This window comes from Tachyglossus aculeatus, chromosome 23 (genome assembly GCF_015852505.1).
Source record: "Tachyglossus aculeatus isolate mTacAcu1 chromosome 23, mTacAcu1.pri, whole genome shotgun sequence".
Lineage (NCBI taxonomy): Eukaryota > Metazoa > Chordata > Mammalia > Monotremata > Tachyglossidae > Tachyglossus > Tachyglossus aculeatus.
Window position 1 is genome coordinate 38,139,661 of NC_052088.1, and position 21,231 is coordinate 38,160,891.

Sequence of the window (21,231 nt, forward strand, 5' to 3'; positions counted from 1 at the left end):
TGTACAGGGGAGATGGTGGAAAAGTGATGAAAAGTCAGCCGTTGGTGGGACGGAATCAGCTCGATTCATCTCGGATCTCTGAGTTTGAGATCATGGGAAAAAGCAGGGGAGCCTTGTGAGCGCCTAAAAGAATACAATAATGGTATAAGGGGGTTGGGGGGAGACGGGCTCAGTGACCCCTAAACCAGTTCTGGGTTTTGTTTTGTTTTTTTAAACATTTCAGCAGTCGCTGGTTAATTCACTCGCGCGTCACCGCTAGCCACACGGTGCCGGATGTTCGGTCTCGGCAGTGGGCCGATGTTATTATGTGGCGGGGGAACGCTCCGCTACTTGAAAGGTCTCCGTGCCCTTTGGGAACCTTTTTTAAAAGACGGAGGCGGGGGGACGATGGTGGAATTGGGGGAGTGGTTTTCGGCCGCCGCCTGCGTGGGCCGCTCAGGGAATTTGGTCCCCCGCGAGAGACCGAGGCTTCACTGGCGAGGAGGGAATACTGACCCTGGGAGGCGCCTCTCTTTCGTCTTTGTCCTCGTCACACTCAAACGCCACTTGAGCCCGCTGCTTCCTTTGTTCCTCCCACAGGGAAGGGTTAAAGCTTTCATTATCTGATATGAACATAACTACAGAGAAAAGGAAATCATTTAGGCAAATAGCACAGACTGGAGTTACAAGAAGCTACTTCCTACTCAGTGCTCCGCACACAGTAAGCGCTCAATAAATACGACTGAATGAATGAATGAATAATTCCTGAGGGTGTAACATTCGTAAGCACCTGAAAAGTAAAGAACAGGCAGGGCCAGACAGGTTTTTCCTCCTCTCTCTCTCCCTCTCCTCAACGCCACTGGCCAGCACATTGGGAAACTGCCTATTTTCCTAATGCTGACTGCACCGACTCCAATCCAATCCAATCCAATCCTTCCCAAATCCTCTCTCTGGATCTCCGCATTTCATTCCAAGAGGGACTCTCTCATCCACGACTGTACACAGCACATGCTGCATTCGGCCAGTGGTCTATTCAAGAACAACTCGACCGGATTTTTCTGATTTTTGCTAGGTCTGCAGACAGCCGTGGGAGCTGAAAACAGCCAACTCCCAAAGTCAATCAATCAATCAATCAATCGTATTTATTGAGCGCTTTACTGTGTGCAGAGCACTGGACTAAGCGCTTGGGAAGTACAAGTTGGCAACATATAGAGACGGTTCCTACCCAACAATCAATCAATCAATCAATCAATCAATCAATCGTATTTATTGAGCGCTTACTGTGTGCACAGCACTGTACTAAGCGCTTGGGAAGTCAAAGTTGGCAACATATAGAGACAGTCCCTACCCAACAGTGGGCTCTCAGTCTAAAAGGGGGAGACAGAGAACAAAACCAAACATACTAACAAAATAAAATAAATAGAATAGATATGTACAAGTAAAATAAATAGAGTAATAAATATGTACAAACATATATACATATATAAACTATATTTAGACTGTGAGCCCACTATTGGGGAGGAACTTTCTCTATATGTTGCCAACTTGTACTTCCCAAGCGCTTAGTACAGTGCTCTGCACACAGTAAGCGCTCAATAAATACAATTGATGATGATATAAACATATATACATATATAAAGTATATATATATAGTATATATATAGTATAGTACATATATATATATATATAGTATATAAAGTATATATAAAGCCCAACAGTGGGCTCACAGTCTAGAAGGGGGAGACAGAGAACAAAACAAAACATATTAACAAAATAAAATAAATAGAATAGACATGTACAAGTAAAATAAATAAATAAATAGAGTAGTCCAGAATTCATCATGGGTGAATAATTTTAACAGGCTCAGAGGAGGAAGGCGAGCAATTACATTACTGCGTTTACATAGCTAAAGGGGAATTGCACTGATTGTATAACCCATAAAAACCCAGACCTACTTTATTTGCCTAATGAAATGAATCGACGGGTGCAATGTAAATTAGGTCCAGGCTCAAAAAATTTAAAAAAAAAAAATGGACAGTTCCCCAGAATTCATCTTTGGAGAGCCCGTTTCCAAAGAGAATTCAGATTTTTCCTGCTTCCCAAATAAGAACGAGAGACAGACATTTTAAGAAATGTGAAACTGCGGTAGCGAGTAGCTTTGATAGATACCCCAAGAGAACAAGGTCAATCAATCAATCAATCGTATTTATTGAGCACTTACTGTGTGCAGAGCACTGTACTCTGCACATAGTCCAAGTGTGATAGGTAGGCCCCAAATAAGCCAGCTTATTTGAACCGACAAAATATATGGAATTGATGATATTCATTCATTCATTCCCTCATTCAGTGCCCACACTGTGCTAGTCATCCGGACTGTCTCAAAGGAATTTCAGCCAAAAGCGTTTTTTAAAAGAAACTTGTCAAAAGGCACGTAATTAGCACCATTTGCCAAAGGGACCTTCTCCGATAAACAAAATTAGAACCAGATCCTGAAGGATTACGGGAGGGTACCAGCTACGCCAGGTAGTCCTTGCCCACGCCGTGCCAGAAATTAAGCTGAGCGGATGGAAGTCACGTGGCCGGCACAAACGGATAATAATAATAATAATAATAATGGCATTTATTAAGCGCTTACTATGTGCAAAGCACTGTTCTAAGCGCTGGGGAGGTTACAAGGTGATCAGGTTGTCCCACGGGGGGCTCACAGTCTTCAACCCCATTTTACAGATGAGGGAACTGAGGCCCAGAGAAGTGAAGTGATTTGCCCACAGTCACACAGCTGATAAGTGGCGGAGCCGGGATTTGAACCAATCAAATCCCAATCCAATGAACGGATGTGAAAACCAACCGAGAGACACACCCAACGTTCCTGGTTCTGGACTGATGGTGATTTCCACTGTTGCCATCATGCTCCTGGGAGTCCGAAGGACCTGGGTTCTAATCCTCTCTTCGCCACGTGTCTGCTGTGTGACCTTGGACAAGTCACTTCACTTTCCCTTTACCTCAGTTACCTCATCTATCAGATGGGGATCAAGACTGTGAGCCCCATGTGGGATAGGGATTACGCTTGTATTCACTCCAGCGCTTAAAACAGTGCCTGACACACAGTAAGTGCTAAGAAAATTCCACAATTATTATTATTATTAATAATAACAATTAATAATAACAACAATGATGGCATTTATTAAGTGCTTACTATGTGCAAAGCACTGTTCTAAGTGCTGGGAAAGTTACAAGGTGATCAGGTTGTCCTACGGGGGTGCTCATAGTCTTAATCCCCATTTTACAGATGAGGGAACTGAGGCCCAGAGAAGTTGACTTTTCATTCATTCATTCAATAGTATTTATTGAGCGCTTACTGTGTGCAGAGCACTGGACTAAGCGCTTGGAAAGTCCAAGTTGGCAACTTATAGAGACGGTCCCTACCCAACAGCGGGCTCACAGTCTAGAAGGGGAAGACAGACAACAAAACAAAACATATTAACAAAATAGAATAAAGAGAAGCAGCGTGGCTCAGTGGAAAGAGCACGGGCTTTGGAGTCAGAGGTCATGGGTTCGAATCCAGACTCCGCCACATGTCTGCTGTGTGACCTTGGGCAAGCCACTTCACTTCTCTGGGCCTCCGTGACCTCATCTGTAAAATGGGGATGAAGCCCATGAGCCCCCTGTGGGATAACCTGATCATCTTGTAACCTCCCCAGCACTTAGAACAGTGCTTTGCACATAGTAAGCGCTTAACAAATGTCATTATTATTATTATTATTATTATAAATGCTATTATTATTCCAAGGTCAGACTCTTTCTCAGCGTGTCGGGGGCGTGAGCACAAACTCTTCCACATTCCCCGGGTCCCACAGTTTGACGTATGGGAAAATGTGTTTATGGTGTTTTGTGGAAGAAGGATTACACACCTTTGGGGTAGACCAATTATCATCATCATCAATCGTATTTATTGAGCGCTTACTGTGTGCAGAGCACTGTACTAAGCGCTTGGGAAGAACAAGTTGGCAACATATAGAGACGGTCCCTACCCAACAGTGGGCTCGCAGTCTAAAAGGGGGAGACAGAGATTTAGAGATTAGAGATTTGATGGCCCGAAGTAACGAGACAGTAAACTTCAAGAATAACTTTATGGCCTAGAGGTGACCATTGGGAATGTGTCTGTTGATTGTTATACTGTACTCTCCCAAGTGCCTTAATAATAATAATAATACCGTGTGCAGAGCGCTGTGCTGAGCGTTTGGGAAGTACAAATCGGCTATGTCCGAGGCCCGTAATCACTCCCAGATAGCCCTATGCTCACAGGTGAACTTCACCGTCAGTCGGGTAGTGAAGCAGCGTGGCTCAGTGGGAAAAGCCCGGGCTTTGGAGTCCGAGGTCATGGGTTCAAATCCCGGCTCTGCCGATTGTCAGCTGGGTGACTTTGGGCAAGTCACTTCACTTCTCTGGGCCTCAGTTACCTCATCTGCAAAACGGGGATGAAGACTGTGAGCCCCCCGTGGGACAATCTGTTCACCTTGTAACCTCCCCAGCGCTTAGAACAGTGCTTTGCACATACTAAGCGCTTAATAAATGCCATAAAAAATAATAATAATAATGGCATTTGTTAAGCGCTTACTATGTGCAAAGCACTGTTCTAAGCGCTGGGGAGGTTACAAGGTGACCAGGTTGTCCCACAGGGAGCTCACAGTCTTAATCCCCATTTTACAGATGAGGTAACGGAGGCACAGAGAAGTGAAGTGACTTGCCCAAAGTCACGCAGCTGACAATTGGCGGAGCCGGGATTTGCACACAGGAGGCGCTCAATAAATACCACTGAATGAATGAATGCTCTTACTCACTGTCCCGTCTCTGGGAGGTACAGAGGAGAAAGTCTTACCGCCCCTCTCTCCCGCTAGACTGTATGCTATTTGTGGGCAGGGAATGTGTCTACCAACTCTGCCCTACTGGACTCTTTTAAGCGCTTAGTACAGTGCTCTGCACACAGTAAGCGCTCAACAAATACCACTGATTGATGAACTTAACTGAGGGGAAAAAGTGAGATCATTTGCCCCAAATCGCCCAGCACCCAGCGATAAGAAATCCCACAAACAGGAATTACAGGCGGACGAAACAGCACTGTCGCCCCACTCCCTTAACGATATTAATAATAATAACGATGATGGTATTTGTTAAGTGCCTACTATGATAATGTTGGCATTTGTTAAGCGCTTACTATGTGCAAAGCACTGTTCTAAGCGCTGATGTGCCAAGCACCGTTCCAAGCCCTGATCTTCTAGACCGTGAGCCCGCTGTTGGGTAGGGACCGTCTCTATCTGTTGCCAACTCGTACTTCTCAGGCGCTTAGTCCAGTGCTCTGCACACAGTAAGCGCTCAATAAATACGATCGAATGAATGAATGAATGAATGAATGAATGAATATTATTCCAGTGGGTACCAGAGCAGAGAGGACGATCCCAACCAGAGTTGTCTTTTCCCACCACAAGGTATCCAAAAGATAGAGAGACAATATGGAGGCAACGGGAAAGAGGATAATCCCAAGGAAACTTTAAAAGAAAACAGGAAGAAATTCAACCAAGACAGAAATTCTCCATAAGGTTGGACTCGCGACTATAATTCACACGACCTGGGTTTGCCGGGGGCTGACTCTCTGACCAAAGCCTTTGATTAGGGACTGCCTCTATATGTTGCCAACTTGGACTTCCCGAGCGCTTAGTACAGTGCTCTGCACACAGGAAGCGCTCAATAAATACGATGGATTGATCCCCAAATGAAGTTCCAAGAGTCAAATGGGTCTAAGGTTAGACTTATCGCTGGACAAGAAGAGCCCACTGTTGGGTAGGGACCGTCTCTATATGTTGCCAGCTTGTACTTCCCAAGCGCTAAGCACAGTGCTCTGCACACAGTAAGCGCTCAATAAATACGATTGATTGATTGAAGTGACTTGCCCAAAGTCACACAGCTGACAGTCGGCGGAGGCGGGATTTGAACCCATGACCTCTGACTCCAAAGCCCGGACTCTTTCCACTGAGCCACGCTGCTTCTCTAGCGTACTTCCCGAGAGCTTAGTACAGTGCTCTGCACACAGTAAGCGCTCAATAAACACGATCGATTCTCTAGTATGTTGCAACTTGTACTTCCCAAGCGCTTAGACCAGTGCTCTGCACACAGAAAGCGCTCAATAAATACGATTGATTGATTGATTGATTCTCTAGTATGTTGCAACTTGGACTTCCCAAGCGCTTAGACCAGTGCTCTGCACACAGTAAGCGCTCAATACGATTGATTGATTGATTCTCTAGTATGTTGCACCTTGTACTTCCCAAGCGCTTAGACCAGTGCTCTGCACACAGTAAGCGCTCAATAAATACGATTGATCGATTGATTGATTCTCTAGTATGTTGCAACTTGGACTTCCCAAGCGCTTAGACCAGTGCTCTGCACACAGTAAGCGCTCAATAAATACGATTGATTGATTCTCTAGTATGTTGCCAACTTGTACTTCCCAAGCGCTTAGCCCAGTGCTCTGCACACAGTAAGCGCTCAATAAACACGCCTGAATGAATGAATGAACATCTTCATTTCTGGTGGCCCCTCACGATTCCTCGCAAGCTAGCCGAGTCTCCGAAATCCAATGCTCCACCTATAGCGCTTCCTTTTTTTCTTTTTTTAATGGCATTTATTAAGCGCTTACTATGTGCAAGGCACTGTTCTAAGCGCTGAGCACTGTTCTGAGCGCTTTCTTCCTTTTTCTTGGCTGGGAAAACCAGTTTGAATCGATCCTTACCCTCCTCGGTCCTCGGCTGCTGGGGGAACATGTAGTTGGTGAGCACGGTCTTCTGGGTTTCCGGATCAGTCTCCTTCTGAAGCGGGATCAGTGCTTTGGACTAGGAGAAGAAACGCGGTTACAGCGGGAGTTAACGGCATTTAGCGGGCACTCGCCAACCCTGGAATTAACTCCGGGACAGAAGGAAGAAAGGGGCCGGAGAAAGGGAGAGACAGGTATTACCGTCACCAGAGAGGGCAAGTGACTTGCCCAGAGACACCCAGCTGGCCAGCGGCAGAGCTCAACCTAGAGAACCCGCGTCTCCTGACTGCCGGTAATTTGCTCTTTCCACTAGCCACACTCCCTCCCAGGCAATTATTTTCAAATAACCTTCATAATAATAATAATGATGGCATTTGTTAAGCGCTTACTATGTGCAAAGCACCGTTCATCCCGACAGATGGTCCGAGATTTCCCGGTTGAGACGGGCGTAACTGCTTGGGAATTGTTTTCTGTGCGGTAGGACCGTACTTAGCGAAAACAGAGGGTCACTGAGCTACGCTCAACGTTTTATCTCTTGGTTTGCCACTTGGATGAAAGACAGCGTTCGCAAAACTGTAAAGCTGAAACCTAAATCCGGCTTCAGATGGGGTGCCTGAGGAAAAATTATACAATATACGGAATTTGGATTTTGTAACCTCTTTCTGGTGGAAAGGGAAGGACTTTCCCAGACTGAGCCCCCTCCTTCCTCTCCCCCTCTCCATCCCCCCCACCTTACCTCCTTCCCTTCCCCACAGCACCTGTATATATGGATATATGTCTGTATGTATTTATTACTCTATTTATTTTACTTGTACATATCTATTCTATTTATTTTATTTTGTTAATATGTTTGGTTTTGTTCTCTGTCTCCACCTTCTAGACTGTGAGCCCGCTGTTGGGTAGGGACCATCTCTATATGTTGCCAACTTGTACTTCCCAAGTGCTTAGTCCAGTGCTCTGCACACAGTAAGCGCTCAATAAATACGATTGATTGATTGATTGACTGGGCTGAGATCTGCCAAGATGACTTTAAGTAAGACTGTGAGCCCACTGTTGGGTAGGGACCGTCTCTATATGTTGCCAACTTGGACTTCCCAAGCGCTTAGTACAGTGCTCTGCACGCAGTAAGCGCTCAATAAATATGATTGATTGATTGATTGATTGGGCTGAGATCTGCCAAGATTAGTTTAAGTAAGACTGTGAGCCCACTGTTGGGTAGGGACCGTCTCTAGATGTTGCCAACTTGGACTTCCCAAGCGCTTAGTACAGTGCTCTGCACACAGTAAGGGCTCAATAAATACGATTGGATGGATATAGAGACGGTCCCTACCCAACAGTGGGCTCACAGTCTAAGAATGTGTGGGTTAATCATTGCAAAGTACTTGGACAATTCAAAGCACCGGGTTAATGCTAAACATCGCTCTGATTTAATCACCCAAATCAAAATGCATCATTCCACGCCCTCTGAAACCACATCAATGCCCATCAGTGCACCTAAATCTACATGCCCACCCATAAAGAATAATCAGGACAAAATCCTTAGAAGGTGAGACCCTCGTATTAACCGCCAAGTTAAGAGTTGGGAAATCGGGACCCATTTAAAAAGTGGGCCTAAGGCCTCAGAGTGAACCAAAGGCAGAGGACGGGTGATATTTTGCAATCAATCAATCGTATTTATCGTATTTAAGTTGTAACTGCCCACAATTGCACATAGTAAGCGCTTAACAAATGCCATCATCATCAATCAATCAATCAATCAATCGTATTTACTGAGCGCTTACTATGTGCAGAGCACTGTACTAAGCACTTGGGAAGTACAAATTGGCAACACATAGAGACAGTCCCTACCCAACAGTGGGCTCGCAGTCTAAAAGGGGGAGACAGAGAACAGAACCAAACATACCAACAAAATAAAATAAATAGGATAGAAATGTACAAGTAAAATAAATAAATAAATAAATAGAGTAATAAATATGTACAAATCATCACAAATACCAGCTTCAGGAATTTCACGGGGAGAAGGAAAATAACAGGAGACTGAGCAGCTCAGAGGAGCCCGGGGAGAAGGGAGACAGGAGGAAATCAGAGAAGCAGAGTGGCTCAGTGGGAAGAGCCCGGGATTTGGAGTCGGAGGCCGTGGGTTCAAATCCCGGCTCTGCCAATGGTCAGCTGGGTGACTTTGGGCAAGTCACTTCACTTCTCTGGGCCTCAGTTCCCTCATCTGTAAAATGAGGATTAAGACTCTGAGCCCCCCGTGGGACAACCTGATCACCTTGTAACCTCCCCAGCACTTAGAACGGTGTCTATTTATTTATTTTACTTGTACATATCTATTCTATTTATTTTATTTTGTTAGTATGTTTGGTTTTGTTCTCTGTCTCCCCCTTTTAGACTGTGAGCCCACTGTTGGGTAGGGACCGTCTCTATATGTTGCCAACTTGGACTTCCCAAGCGCTTAGTACAGTGCTCTGCACACAGTAAGCGCTCAATAAATACGATTGATTGATAGTAAGCGCTTAATAAATGCCATCATTAATTAATTAAATCAGGGAAGGACTTTGAGAAGAGGGGCAGTGAGGAGTCTTGGAGGGAGGCAGAGGAGATCCAAAATAGACACAGAAAGAAGAGGGAAATCACGCCCTTGACCCCTAGAGAAGAGATCGACCATCAGTGGTATTTATTGAGTGCTAACTGCGTGAAGTGCACTGTGCTAAGCGCTCGGGCAAGTACGCTACAACAGAGTTGGTTGATACCTTCTCGGCCCGCAAGGAGCTTACAGTCTAGAGGGAGACTGTAAGCAGCACTTCATGCTGCTGCCCAGATTATCTTTGTCCAGAAACGCCCTGGACATATTACTCCCCTCCTCAAAAACCTCCAATGGCTACCGATCAATCTGCGCATCAGGCAGAAACTCCTCACCCTGGGCTTCCAGGCTGTCCATCCCCTCGCCCCCTCCTACCTCCCCTCCCTTCTGTCCTTCTCCAGCCCAGCCCGCACCCTCCGCTCCTCCACCACTAATCTCCTCACCGTACCTCGCTCTCGCCTGTCCCGCCGTCGACCCCCGGCCCACGTCCTCCCCCGGGCCTGGAATGCCCCCAATCCCTCTGTCCATCCGCCCAGCTCGCTCTCTTCCTCCCTTCAAGGCCCTGCTGAGAGCTCACCTCCTCCAGGAGGCCTTCCCAGACTGAGCCCCTTCTTTCCTCTCCCCCTCGTCCCCCTCTCCATCCCCCCGTCTTACCTCCTTCCCTTCCCCACAGCACCTGTATTTTTGTATATATGGTTGTACATATTTATTACTCTATTTATTTATTTATTTATTTATTTTACTTGTACATTTCTATCCTACTTATTTTATTTTGTTGGTATGTTTGGTTCTGTTCTCTGTCTCCCCCTTTTAGACTGTGAGCCCACTGTTGGGTAGGGACTGTCTCTATGTGATGCCAATTTGTACTTCCCAAGCGCTTAGTACAGTGCTCTGCACATAGTAAGCGCTCAATAAATACGATTGATTGATTGATTGATTGATTGAGAGGCAGACGATAACATCAATAATAATAATAATAATGATGGCATTTATTAAGTGCTTACTATGTGCAAAGCACTGTTCTAAGCACCGGGGAGGGTACAAGGCGATCAGGTCGTCCCACGTGGGGCTCACAGTCTTAATCCCCATTTTACAGATGAGGGAACTGAGGCCCAGAGAAGTAAAGTGCCTTGCCCAAAGTCACACAGCTGACACGTGGCGGAGCCGAGATTTGAACCCATGACCTCTGGCTCCAAAGCCCGGGCTCTTTCCACTGAGCCACGCTGCTTCTCTAATAACTGCAAGGAGGGCCACCCTGGAAAAGACAAAGAAAACGCCGGTGGCCGGCCGCAGTCCGGCTGGATTTGAGGGCTCGTGTGAAAGCCGCCCTGGAAGGCTACTCTTTGAAGGACGGCTGGGCCTCCACCTAGCAAAATCAGAAATACGAACCTCATTTCCCCAGTTTCTCCACGACGATGTCAAGCGCGACTAAATCAATCAATCAATCGTATTTATTGAGCGCTTACTGTGTGCAGAGCACTGGAAATAAGCGCTTGGGAAGTCCAAGTCGGCAACACATAGAGACGGTCCCTACCCAACAGCGGGCTCACAGTCTAGAAGGGGGAGACAGAGAACAGAACCAAACATACTAACAAAATGAAATAAATAGAATAGATATGTACAAGATAAATAGAGTAATAAATATGTACAAACATCTATACATATATACAGGTGCTGTGGGGAAGGGAAGGAAGTAAGATGGGGGGGATGGAGAGGGGGAAGGGGGGGAAATATATTAAAAGCTATGGCCAATTCAAGGCCTGGAACGGTACCATTCCCCCAGTCTGACAGGCGTGTGCACACGCGTGTGCACATCTGTACACCAAGTTTTCTTAAGAGGACTGGACTGGATTTTTCTTCACCGAATCATGGTTCCCGTGGGCAGGGATCGGGCGCTCTGCACACAGCAAGCCCTCAGTCAACACCGACTGATTGGCAATTAATTATTTCTGGTTAGGCATCAGAATTTTCCCCCAAAGCCCAAGTGGGCTTGGAGTCCTCTAACCCCTTCAAAAAAAAAGGACATTCGCTTTCCCCTCAACTGCCTGCTGCAAAACTGACAGCGGACAGTTAAGTTGCGGCCATTCTCTCTAAATAAATTCAAAACATTACCCACCTGATTGTCGGAGAGCCACATGGCAGTCAGCTGCTGAAGCCTTGTAAAACTAAAGGGCAAATTCTTCAGCCTAGCAGAAAAAAAAAAAACAACAAATGACAATTTACAATGGGAAAATGTAAATTAAGCGTGGGGTTTTAACCCCAATGGGAAAATGTAAATCAAGTAAACCAATGGTTTATTAGGCAACAATGATCCACTTGTACGTAAAAACTGTATATACGCTTGTACAGATTTTTTACTCTATTTTACTTGTACGTATTTATTATTCTATTTATTTTGTTAATGATGCGCATCTTAGCAGCGTGGCTCACTGGAAAGAGCCCGGGCTTGGGAGTCGGAGGTCACGGGTTCAAATCCCGGCTCCGCCAATTGTCAGCTGTGTGACTTTGGGCAAGTCACTTCACTTCTCTGGGCCTCAGTGACCTCATCTGTAAAATGGGGATTAAGACTGTGAGCCCCGAGGGACAACCTGATCACTTTGTATCCCCTCAGCGCTTAGAACAGTGCTTTGCACATAGTAAGTCCTTAATAAATGCCATTATTATTATTATTATTCCCTGGGCCTCAGTTCCCTCATCTGTAAAACGGGGATGAAGACTGTGAGCCCCACATGGGACAACCTGATCACCTTGTATCCCCCCAGTGCTTAGAACACTGAATGAATGAATGAATGAATGAATGAATGAATGAATGCAGCTCTGCCCTCAAAACATCCAAAATCAGTCACGTACTTATAGAGGGACACTGGGATTTCTCCCTCCAAACAATCTCAGAAAACTACCCAGTACCTGAAATCTACCATCAGAAACTTTGACAGTTGCTGTCCAAGAAAATTAATCCTATTTTTAAACTTCTGCCCTACTGATTTAGGGGAAAATGAAGATTCATTCATTCATTCATTCATTCAATCGTATTCATTGAGCGCTTACTGTGTGCAGAGCACTGTACTAAGCGCTTGGGAAGTCCAAGTTGGCAACATATAGAGACGGTCCCTACCCAACAGCGGGCTCACAGTCTAGAAGGGGGAGACAGAGAACAAAACAAAACATATTAACAAAATAAACTAAATAGAATAAATATGTACAAGTAAAATAGAGTAATAAATATGTACAAACATATATACATATTCATTCATTCAATCGTATTTATTGAGCGCTTACTGTGTGCAGAGCACTGTACTAAGCACTTGGGAAGTGCAAGTTGGCAACATATAGAGACGGTCCCTATCCAACAGCAGGCTCACAGTCTAGAAGGGGGAGACAGAGAACAAAACAAAACGTATTAACAGAATAGGGACTGTCTCTATATGTTGCCAACTTGTACTTCCCAAGCACTTAGTACAGTGCTCTGCACACAGTAAGCGCTCCATAAATATGATTGATTGATTGATTGACTGATGTACAAGTAAAATAAATAAATAGAGTAATAAATAGAGTAGAAAAGATGGGATTTCAGATCACTTAGACCGTTTGGGGGTGGGCGGCAACTTTGATTAGGAAAATGTTTAACTCCGCTCAGGGTTTAGCTAACCAAATGGACAGATTCGGCATCACAAACCTATTGTCGCTTAGATTGATGACTTTTAATTTCTGCATATCGCCCATTTCCTCAGGAAGAGTCTCGAGTTTATTCGAATGGAGAAACAACACGGTTACGTTCTTCCAGCTTCCAATCTGAAAGAGCCAACCAAAAATGACTTAACTTTCCAAACGTGTACGGGTAACTCTACTGTGCCCTCCCAGGCACCTAGTAGAGTGCTCTGCACAAGAGTAAGAGCTCAATAAATATCATGAACTGACTACTGGGTATTTGGTCAGGAACATTTCATAAGCAACGCATACGACCTTCCCCTGATTTAGATGAACAACTTCAAATTTCGAGCAGACTTTTCAGCCCGCCCTTTCAATCTTTACTTCCCATCACCAGTTCCATCTTGTCGTATCTTTCGATGAGAAAGAGCTCAAGCGAAAATACCTCAATGACCGTAAAATTTCAGTCAGAAGAAAATACACCAATAAAAAGAAGCATCAGTTCGCAGATCCCAACCGGAATTGCATATTCAAAGGGCAGTGCTCCGGGAATTGGAAAGACCCATACAAAATTTTAGCCCGAAGCAGCATGCAGTATACTGTATTCAGCATACTGCCAATTATCAGCTGTGTGACTTTGGGCAAGTCATTTAACTTCTCTGAGCCTCAGTTCCCTCATCTGTAAAATGGGGATTAAGACTCATGAATTGACTACTGGGTATTCGGTCAGGAAGATTTCACAAGCAACTCATGCGACCTTCCCCTGATTTCGATGAACAACTTCAAATTTCGAGCAGACTTTTCAGCCCTCCCTTTCGATCTTTACTTCCCATCGCCAGTTCCATCTGGCCGTATCTTTTGATGAAAAAGAGCTCAAGCAAAAATACCTTAACTACTGTAAAATTTCAGTCAGAGGAAAATACACCAATAAAAAGAAGCATCAATTCACAGATCCCAACCGGAATTGCATATTCAAAGGGCAGTGCTCCGGGAATTGGAAAGACCCATGCAAAATTTTAGCCCGAAGCAGCATACAGTATACTGTATTCAGCCTACCGCCAATTGTCAGCTGTGTGACTTTGGGCAAGTCATTTAACTTCTCTGAGCCTCAGTTTCCTCATCTGTAAAATGGGGATGAAGACTGTGAGCCCCCCGTGGGACAAACTGATCACCCTTGTAACCTCCCCAGTGCTTAGAACAGTGCTCTGCACATAGTAAGCGCTTAATAAATGCCATCATTATTCTTCTTATACAGTCTCTCCCTCTAGACTGTGAGCTCGATGTGGGCAGGGAATGTATCCGTTTGTTGCGCTCAATAAATACGACTGATTGATTGATTGATTGTAGCATTGAACCCTCCCAAGTGCTTAGTACAGTCCCGGTGGGGCAACCTGATTACCTTGTAACCTCTCTAGTGCTTAGAACAGTGCTTTGCACATAGTAAGCACTTAACGAATACTATCACTATTAATATTATTATTTTTACAGTGCTTTGCACACAATAAGCGCCCAATAAGTACGGATGAATGAATACAGTACCTCCGGCGGCAACTGCTGTAAAAAATTGTGGTCGGCGGCGAAGGTTCTAACGTTGGTCAGCTGCCCAACGGACGGAGGCAAAGCTTCGACTTCATTGAAGCTACAGTCCAGTTCTTCGAGGGAGATCAGCCTGGGACGTGAAAAATGAAAACGAAAGCGCGTTCGGAAGGAAGCTATTACACGGTCGGTCATCCGCTCGGACTGTGAGCCCGCTGTTGGGTAGGGACCGTCTATGTTGCCACCTTGGACTTCCCAAGCGCTTAGTACAGTGCTCTGCACACAGTAAGCGCTCGATAAATACGATTGAATGAATGAATGAATGACCGTCCCTATACGTTGCACAACTTGGACTTCCCAAGCGCTTAGTACAGTGCTCTGCACACAGTAAGCGCTCAATAAATACAACTGAATGAATGACCTAAGCTCCGGCAGGTTCCCCGCTTCCCAGGTGAAAGCCCTCCCCGAGGTTCCTTCGTTGGTATCTGGTGGGCTTTTATCAAAGGCACGTCCGCCCCGAATCCCGCCCGCTGCTGGTGCTGCTCTTATTTATTTATTGATATTAAAGTCTGTCTCTCCCTGTAGGATGTAAGCTCGTTGTGGGCGGGGAATGTGCCCGTTTATTCTTCTATTGTACTCTTAGAACAGCGCTTTGTACGCACTACGCACTCAAAGAGCGTGGACTTTGGAGTCAGAGGTCACGGGGGAAGCAGCGTGGCTCAGTGGGAAAGAGCCCGGGCTTTGGAGTCAGAGTTCATGGGTTCGAATCCCGGCTCTGCCAGCTGTCAGCTGTGTGACTTTGGGCAAGTCACTTTACTTCTCTGGGCCTCAGTTCCCTCAGCTGTAAAACGGGGATTAAGATTGTGAGCCCCCCGTGGGACGACCTGATCACCTTGTAACCTCCCCAGCGCTTAGAACAGTGCTTTGCACATAGTAAGCGCTTAATAAATGCAAAAAAAAAAATCCCAACTCCGCCACTTGTCAGCTGGGTGACTTTGGGCAAGTCACTTCACTTCTCTGGGCCTCAGTTCCCTCATCTGTACAATGGGGATGAAGACTGTGAGCCCCCCGGGGGACAACCTGATCACCCGGTAACCTCCCCAGCGCTTAGAACAGTGCTTTGCATGTAGTAAGTGCTTAATAAATGCCATTATTATTATTCAGAGCTTAGAACAGTGCATTGCACCTAGTAAGCGCTCAATAAATGCCATTATAAAATACAACTGAATGAATGAATCTGCACTCAATTTACACGTATTCTTGGGACACAGGAGACACCAGACCTAATAAGGATTTCAAGATAGTTGGCCAGATTCCCTTCAGGAATGATCAATTCTCATCGGGGGGGGGGGGGGTCCCGCTTCTAGACTGTGAGCCCACTGTTGGGTAGGGACCGTCTCTATATGTTGCCAATTTGTACTTCCCAAGCGCTTAGTACAGTGCTCTGCACATAGTAAGAGCTCAATAAATACGATTGATGATGATGATGATGACTGTGAGCCCACTGTTGGGTAAGGACCGTCTCTATATGTTGCCAAATTGTACTTCCCAAGCGCTCTGCACACAGTAAGCGCTCAATAAATACGATTGAAGGAATGAATGAACGAATGTCCCAGTCCTAGGGTTGCTTGGGCTTCCCAACTTGTGAGGAAACAAGGGGTGCCAACCACCTGTTGATTTGGGACCACAAAGCTGATTTGTTAATACGTTTTGTTTTGTCGTCTGTCTCCCCCTTCTAGACTGTGAGCCCACTGTTGGGTAGGGACCGTCTCTATATGTTGCCAACTTGGACTTCCCGAGCGCTTAGTACAGTGCTCTGCACACAATAAGTGCTCAATAAATACGACTGAATGAAAGAATGAATGATAAGTGTACATCTACCTCAGGGCTTAGCACAATGCTTCACACAGAGGAAGCACCTATTATCATCATTATTAAGATGGGCCCTTGAGACCCACCCAAAGCACTCCTATGTCTCACGACTTGATAGCCACCCCATCTTCATTCATTCAATCGTATTTACTGAGCGCTTACGGTGTGCAGAGCGCTGTACTAAGCGCTTGGGAAGTACAAGCTGGCAATGTATAGAGATGGTCCCTACCCAACAGTGGGCTCACAGTCTAGAAGCCCCGCAGCATTGTTCATATTTACTGAGCGCTCCCCGTGTGCAGAGCACGGTACTAAGCTCTCGATGTAATCAATCAATCAGTCAATCGTATTTATTGAGCGCTTACTGTGTGCAGAGCACTGTACTAAGCGCTTGGGAAGTACAAGATGTACAGATGCACACTGATGCACAGACCTGTACTTTATGTAAATTAAAGTATTATATATTATGTATATTAACTGTCTCCCTCTCTAGACTGAAAGATTCTTGTGGGCAGGGAATGAGCTTAACAACTCTGATGCACTGTACTCTCCCAAGCGCTTAATACAGCGTTCTGCGCACAGTAAGGACTCGATAAACACCTCCTTCCTCCCTTCAAGGCCCTGCTGAGAGCTCACCTCCTCCAGGAGGCCTTCCCAGACTGAGCCCCTTCCTTCCTCTCCCCCTCGTCCCCCTCTCCATCCCCCCATCTTACCTCCTTCCCTTCCCCACAGCACCTGTATATATGTATATATGTTTGTACATATTTTTTTACTCTATTTATTTATTTATTTTATTTGTACATATCTATTCTATTTATTTTATTTTGTTAGTATGTTTGGTTTTGTTCTCTGTCTCCCCCTTTTAGACCGTGAGCCCACTGTTGGGTAGCGACTGTATCTAGATGTTGCCAATTTGTACTTCCCAAACGCTTAGTACAGTGCTCTGCACATAGTAAGTGCTCAATAAATACGATTGATGATGATAAACACCACTGATGGACTGATTTACACACCCTCCTATTTAAACATCAACTACGTACGTATCCATTTCCCCTTCTTCCTTCCATCTGGGAATTATTTTGTGTCGGTCTTCACTTTTATTTATTTATCTATCGTATTTATTGAGCGCTCACGGTGTGCAGAGCACCGTACTAAGCGCTTGGGAAGTACAAGTCTGCAACGTACGTTCGACTGGTTGCTTCCAGCCCGAACCAACTGACGGGAGAAAGACCCCAGACTGCGGTGTCCCCGAACCCTGACCCCGGGTAACAAAACAGCAGCGTGGCTCAGTGGAGAAGAGCCCGGGCTTTGGAGTCAGAGGTCCTGGGTTCAAACCCCGGCTGCACCAATTGTCAGCTGTGTGACTTTGGGCAAGTCACTTCACTTCTCTGGGCCTCAGCTACCTCATCTGGAAAATGGGGATTGAGACTGTGAGCCCCCCGTGGGACAACCTGATCACCTTGTAACCTCCCCAGCACTTAGAACGGTGCTTTGCACATAGTAAGCGCTTAATAAATGCCATTATTATTATTATTATTATTATTAAAACGCGCACTGCCATCTCCTCTCACACACCACACGATGGGCAGGCCACGGGGAGGTGCGTAATTCTAACTTTTGAGAACGAGAAATGACGGATACTTCTGGGCCGCTCGGCCCGTTTGCTGTAATCGAAAACGTACGGAGGGTTGGGGGGATTTAATAAAGGTAAACCAAAAATGAAAGACTCCTCCGACAAAGGCATTTAAGGGGACGAAAGCCACAACTCCACACCGTAGCGATTAACTTCAACGGGTCTAGGATTACTTTGCTCTCTGGAGACGCTTCAACTTTCTCAGGGTGATGTCATTCGAGGAAGGAGGCGAGTTATCTAATCTGCGAACTCAAATCTCACGCGGAGAAAGAGAGGACCGATTGATGGCGGATTGATTGATACAGGGGGGATCCTAAAACGACCCAGTAGCCTGTGAGGTTTGACTTTCAAAATTAGGTAACGAAATTAGACACCTTTTTCTCTAGCTCCTCTGCTTCTATGGCCTATAATTATAACTGGCCTCAATTTAATAATTTAATTAGCAAGGATGACAAACGAAACACACTGGATCAGAACACACAGGCTGCTTTCTCTACAGGCGCTTTGTCAGCAGAAACGAAATGAGTTGGGCTACTAATTTCCACCACCCAATACTTGCATTAAGAATAATAATAATAATAATAATAGCATTAATTAAGCGCTGTTCTAAGCGCTGGGGAGGTTACAAGGTGATCAGGTTGTCCCACGGCGGGGCTCACAGTCTTCATCCCCATTTTTGCCGATGAGGTCACTGAGGCCCAGAGAAGTGAAGTGACTTCCCCAGCTGCCAATTGTCGGAGCCGGGATTTGAACTCATGATCTCTGACTCCAAAGCCCGGGTTCTTTCCGCCGAGCCATGCTGCATTCTCCCCCAGATGTGATCTGAGATCAGAACAAAATCAAATGAGGTTTGAGCCGGGGCCAAGTCCGTTCCCGATGATAGATTCCAGATGGGGAACAATTGGCCGAACGAGGTCTCGGGATAAAGCGGGACCGCGTTGCCAGGGAAAAGGAGCCTGCCTGAACTTCAAGATTGGAGCCTGCGCTTTGGTTCAGATCAGGTCTGCGTTTTGGTTCTTAATCAGTACGGAAAAACTTTCCCTGCTTTAGAGATCGGTGCTCCATTACTCCCCACGTCGTACGGCCGAAGTATTTTCCACTGAGCTCTTCAGGCCAAATGTTAAGGTTAAAAATACCTTTTGAGAGGGCTGCCATAGGTAAATATTCACAAACGGGGTGAGCTTAAACTCACCAAAAGGCTGCACCACAGAAGGAAGCCTGATGGAGAATCCCAAGTTTTCGAACTGTAGTTTACAAATTCCAGTTGCATTATTTGCCTGTTGTTTTGAAGCAGGCTGGGTTTTAGTACTTAGGAAGTGAAACCAATTGTAAACATAGAAAAGAGTTCAAAGCATCACGGAATATTACAGCTGAGGGGATTTCGAGCGCTTCTCGGTTCTAGCCCCTGCCGCTGTGCATTTCGCTTTTATCTAGAGAAGCAGCCTGGCTCAGTGGAAAGAGCCCGGGCTTTGGAGTCAGAGGTCATGGGTTCAAATCCCGGCTCCGCCAATTGTCAGCTGGGTGCCTTTGGGCCAGTCACTTCACTTCTCTGGGCCTCGGTGAGCTCATCTGGAAAATGGGGATGAAGACTGTGAGCCCCCCGTGGGACAACCTGATCGCCTTGTAACCTCCCCTGCACTTAGAACAAAGCTTTGCACCTAGTAAGCATTTAATAAATGCCATTATTGTAGGGACCTGACAACCCTAGGAAATATACGGCCTAGCATGGCCGTGACTTCAACCTTTTCCTAGAAAATCAATCAATCGTATTTATTGAGCGCTTACTGTGTGTAGAGAACTATGAGAGGAGTCAGGCGGTGCACGAAGAACCCAGAGAGAGCGACCTGAGGAACCCAAATCACTCTCCTCGAAGAAGAGACGATGGCCACGCTGCCCACGGGGCTCCGAAAAGTTTTCACTGAGCTGTGACCAGTGGGTTTCCATCCCCCGGCCAGAAAGGACGGGTGGGAACGGGCTCCCGTTAGTGAGCTCGTTGCGGGCAGGGAATCATCATCATCAATCGTATTTATTGAGCGCTTACTATGTGCAGAGCACTGTACTAAGCGCTTGGGAAGTACAAATTGGCAACACATAGAGACAGCCCCCTACCCAACAGTGGGCTCACAGTCTAAAAGGGGGAGACAGAGAACAAAACCAAACATACTAACAGAATAAAATAAATAGAATAGAGATGTACAAATAAAATAAATAAATAAATGGAGTAAAAAATATGTACAAACATATATACATATATACAGGTGCTGTGGGGAAGGGAAGGAGGTAAGATGGGGGGGATGGAGAGGGGGACGAGGGGGAGAGGAAGGAAGGGGCTCAGTCTGGGAAGTCCTCTTGGAGGAGGTGAGCTTTCAGCAGGGCCTTGAAGGGAATGTGTGTTCGTTGTCCTACTGTACTCTCCCAAGCGCTTAGTATGCTGCTTTGCACACAGTAAGCGCTCGATAAATCCGACTGAATGAATCAGGAACACCGTGAATGGAGACTACGGAGAAATAAAAACTGGACAGTAGCAGGCTATTCATCATCATCATCATCATCAATCGTATTTATTGAGCGCTTACTGTGTGCAGAGCACCGTACTAAGCGCTTGGGAAGTACAAATTGGCAACATACAGAGGCAGTCCCTACCCAACAGTGGGCTCACAGTCTAGAAGGGGGAGACAAAACCAAACGTACTAACAAAATAAAATAAATAGAATAGATATGTACAAGTAAAATAAATAAGTAGAGTAATAAATATGTACAAACATATATACAGGTGCTGTGGGGAAGGGAAGGAGGTAAGATGGGGGGATGGAGAGGCTATTCAACCCTGGACTGGATTCCCAAGGGATGTGGGTCCTTTGAATAGGATATAGATTCACGCTCCCCTGCCTGAGGTCGATTAGGGAAGCTCGCCTGAATGCAGAGACAAAACGCAGGACCTATTAACAAAACACTTTTTAACAAAATACTTACCCCCCTATGGAGTCCGGTAGATACATTAACTGGTTTTCGTCAATTTTTAGTGTTGTCAATTTCTTTAATGACCCTGTTGGGTGGGGTGGGGGGGGAAAGAATGAGAATATAAGACCGTGTGAAGTGGACTTTCATCTCAAAAAGCAAGTTGCGCGTACAGACGGCTTCTGGAAATCAGTGGTGGCTTTTGCGGAGCCGAGC

General features: G+C 45.8%; 1 protein-coding gene across 1 annotated transcript in view; it reads right to left on the reverse strand.

Annotated features, from left to right (window-relative positions):
• Positions 1–21,231, reverse strand: part of ERBIN (erbb2 interacting protein) — a 231,367-nt gene that overhangs the window by 48,702 nt on the left and 161,434 nt on the right. The window contains 6 exon segments of the mRNA XM_038765465.1: positions 496–617; positions 6,767–6,866; positions 11,488–11,557; positions 13,048–13,163; positions 14,559–14,688; positions 21,031–21,103. Of these exon segments, the coding sequence (XP_038621393.1) occupies positions 496–617; positions 6,767–6,866; positions 11,488–11,557; positions 13,048–13,163; positions 14,559–14,688; positions 21,031–21,103 (611 nt within the window).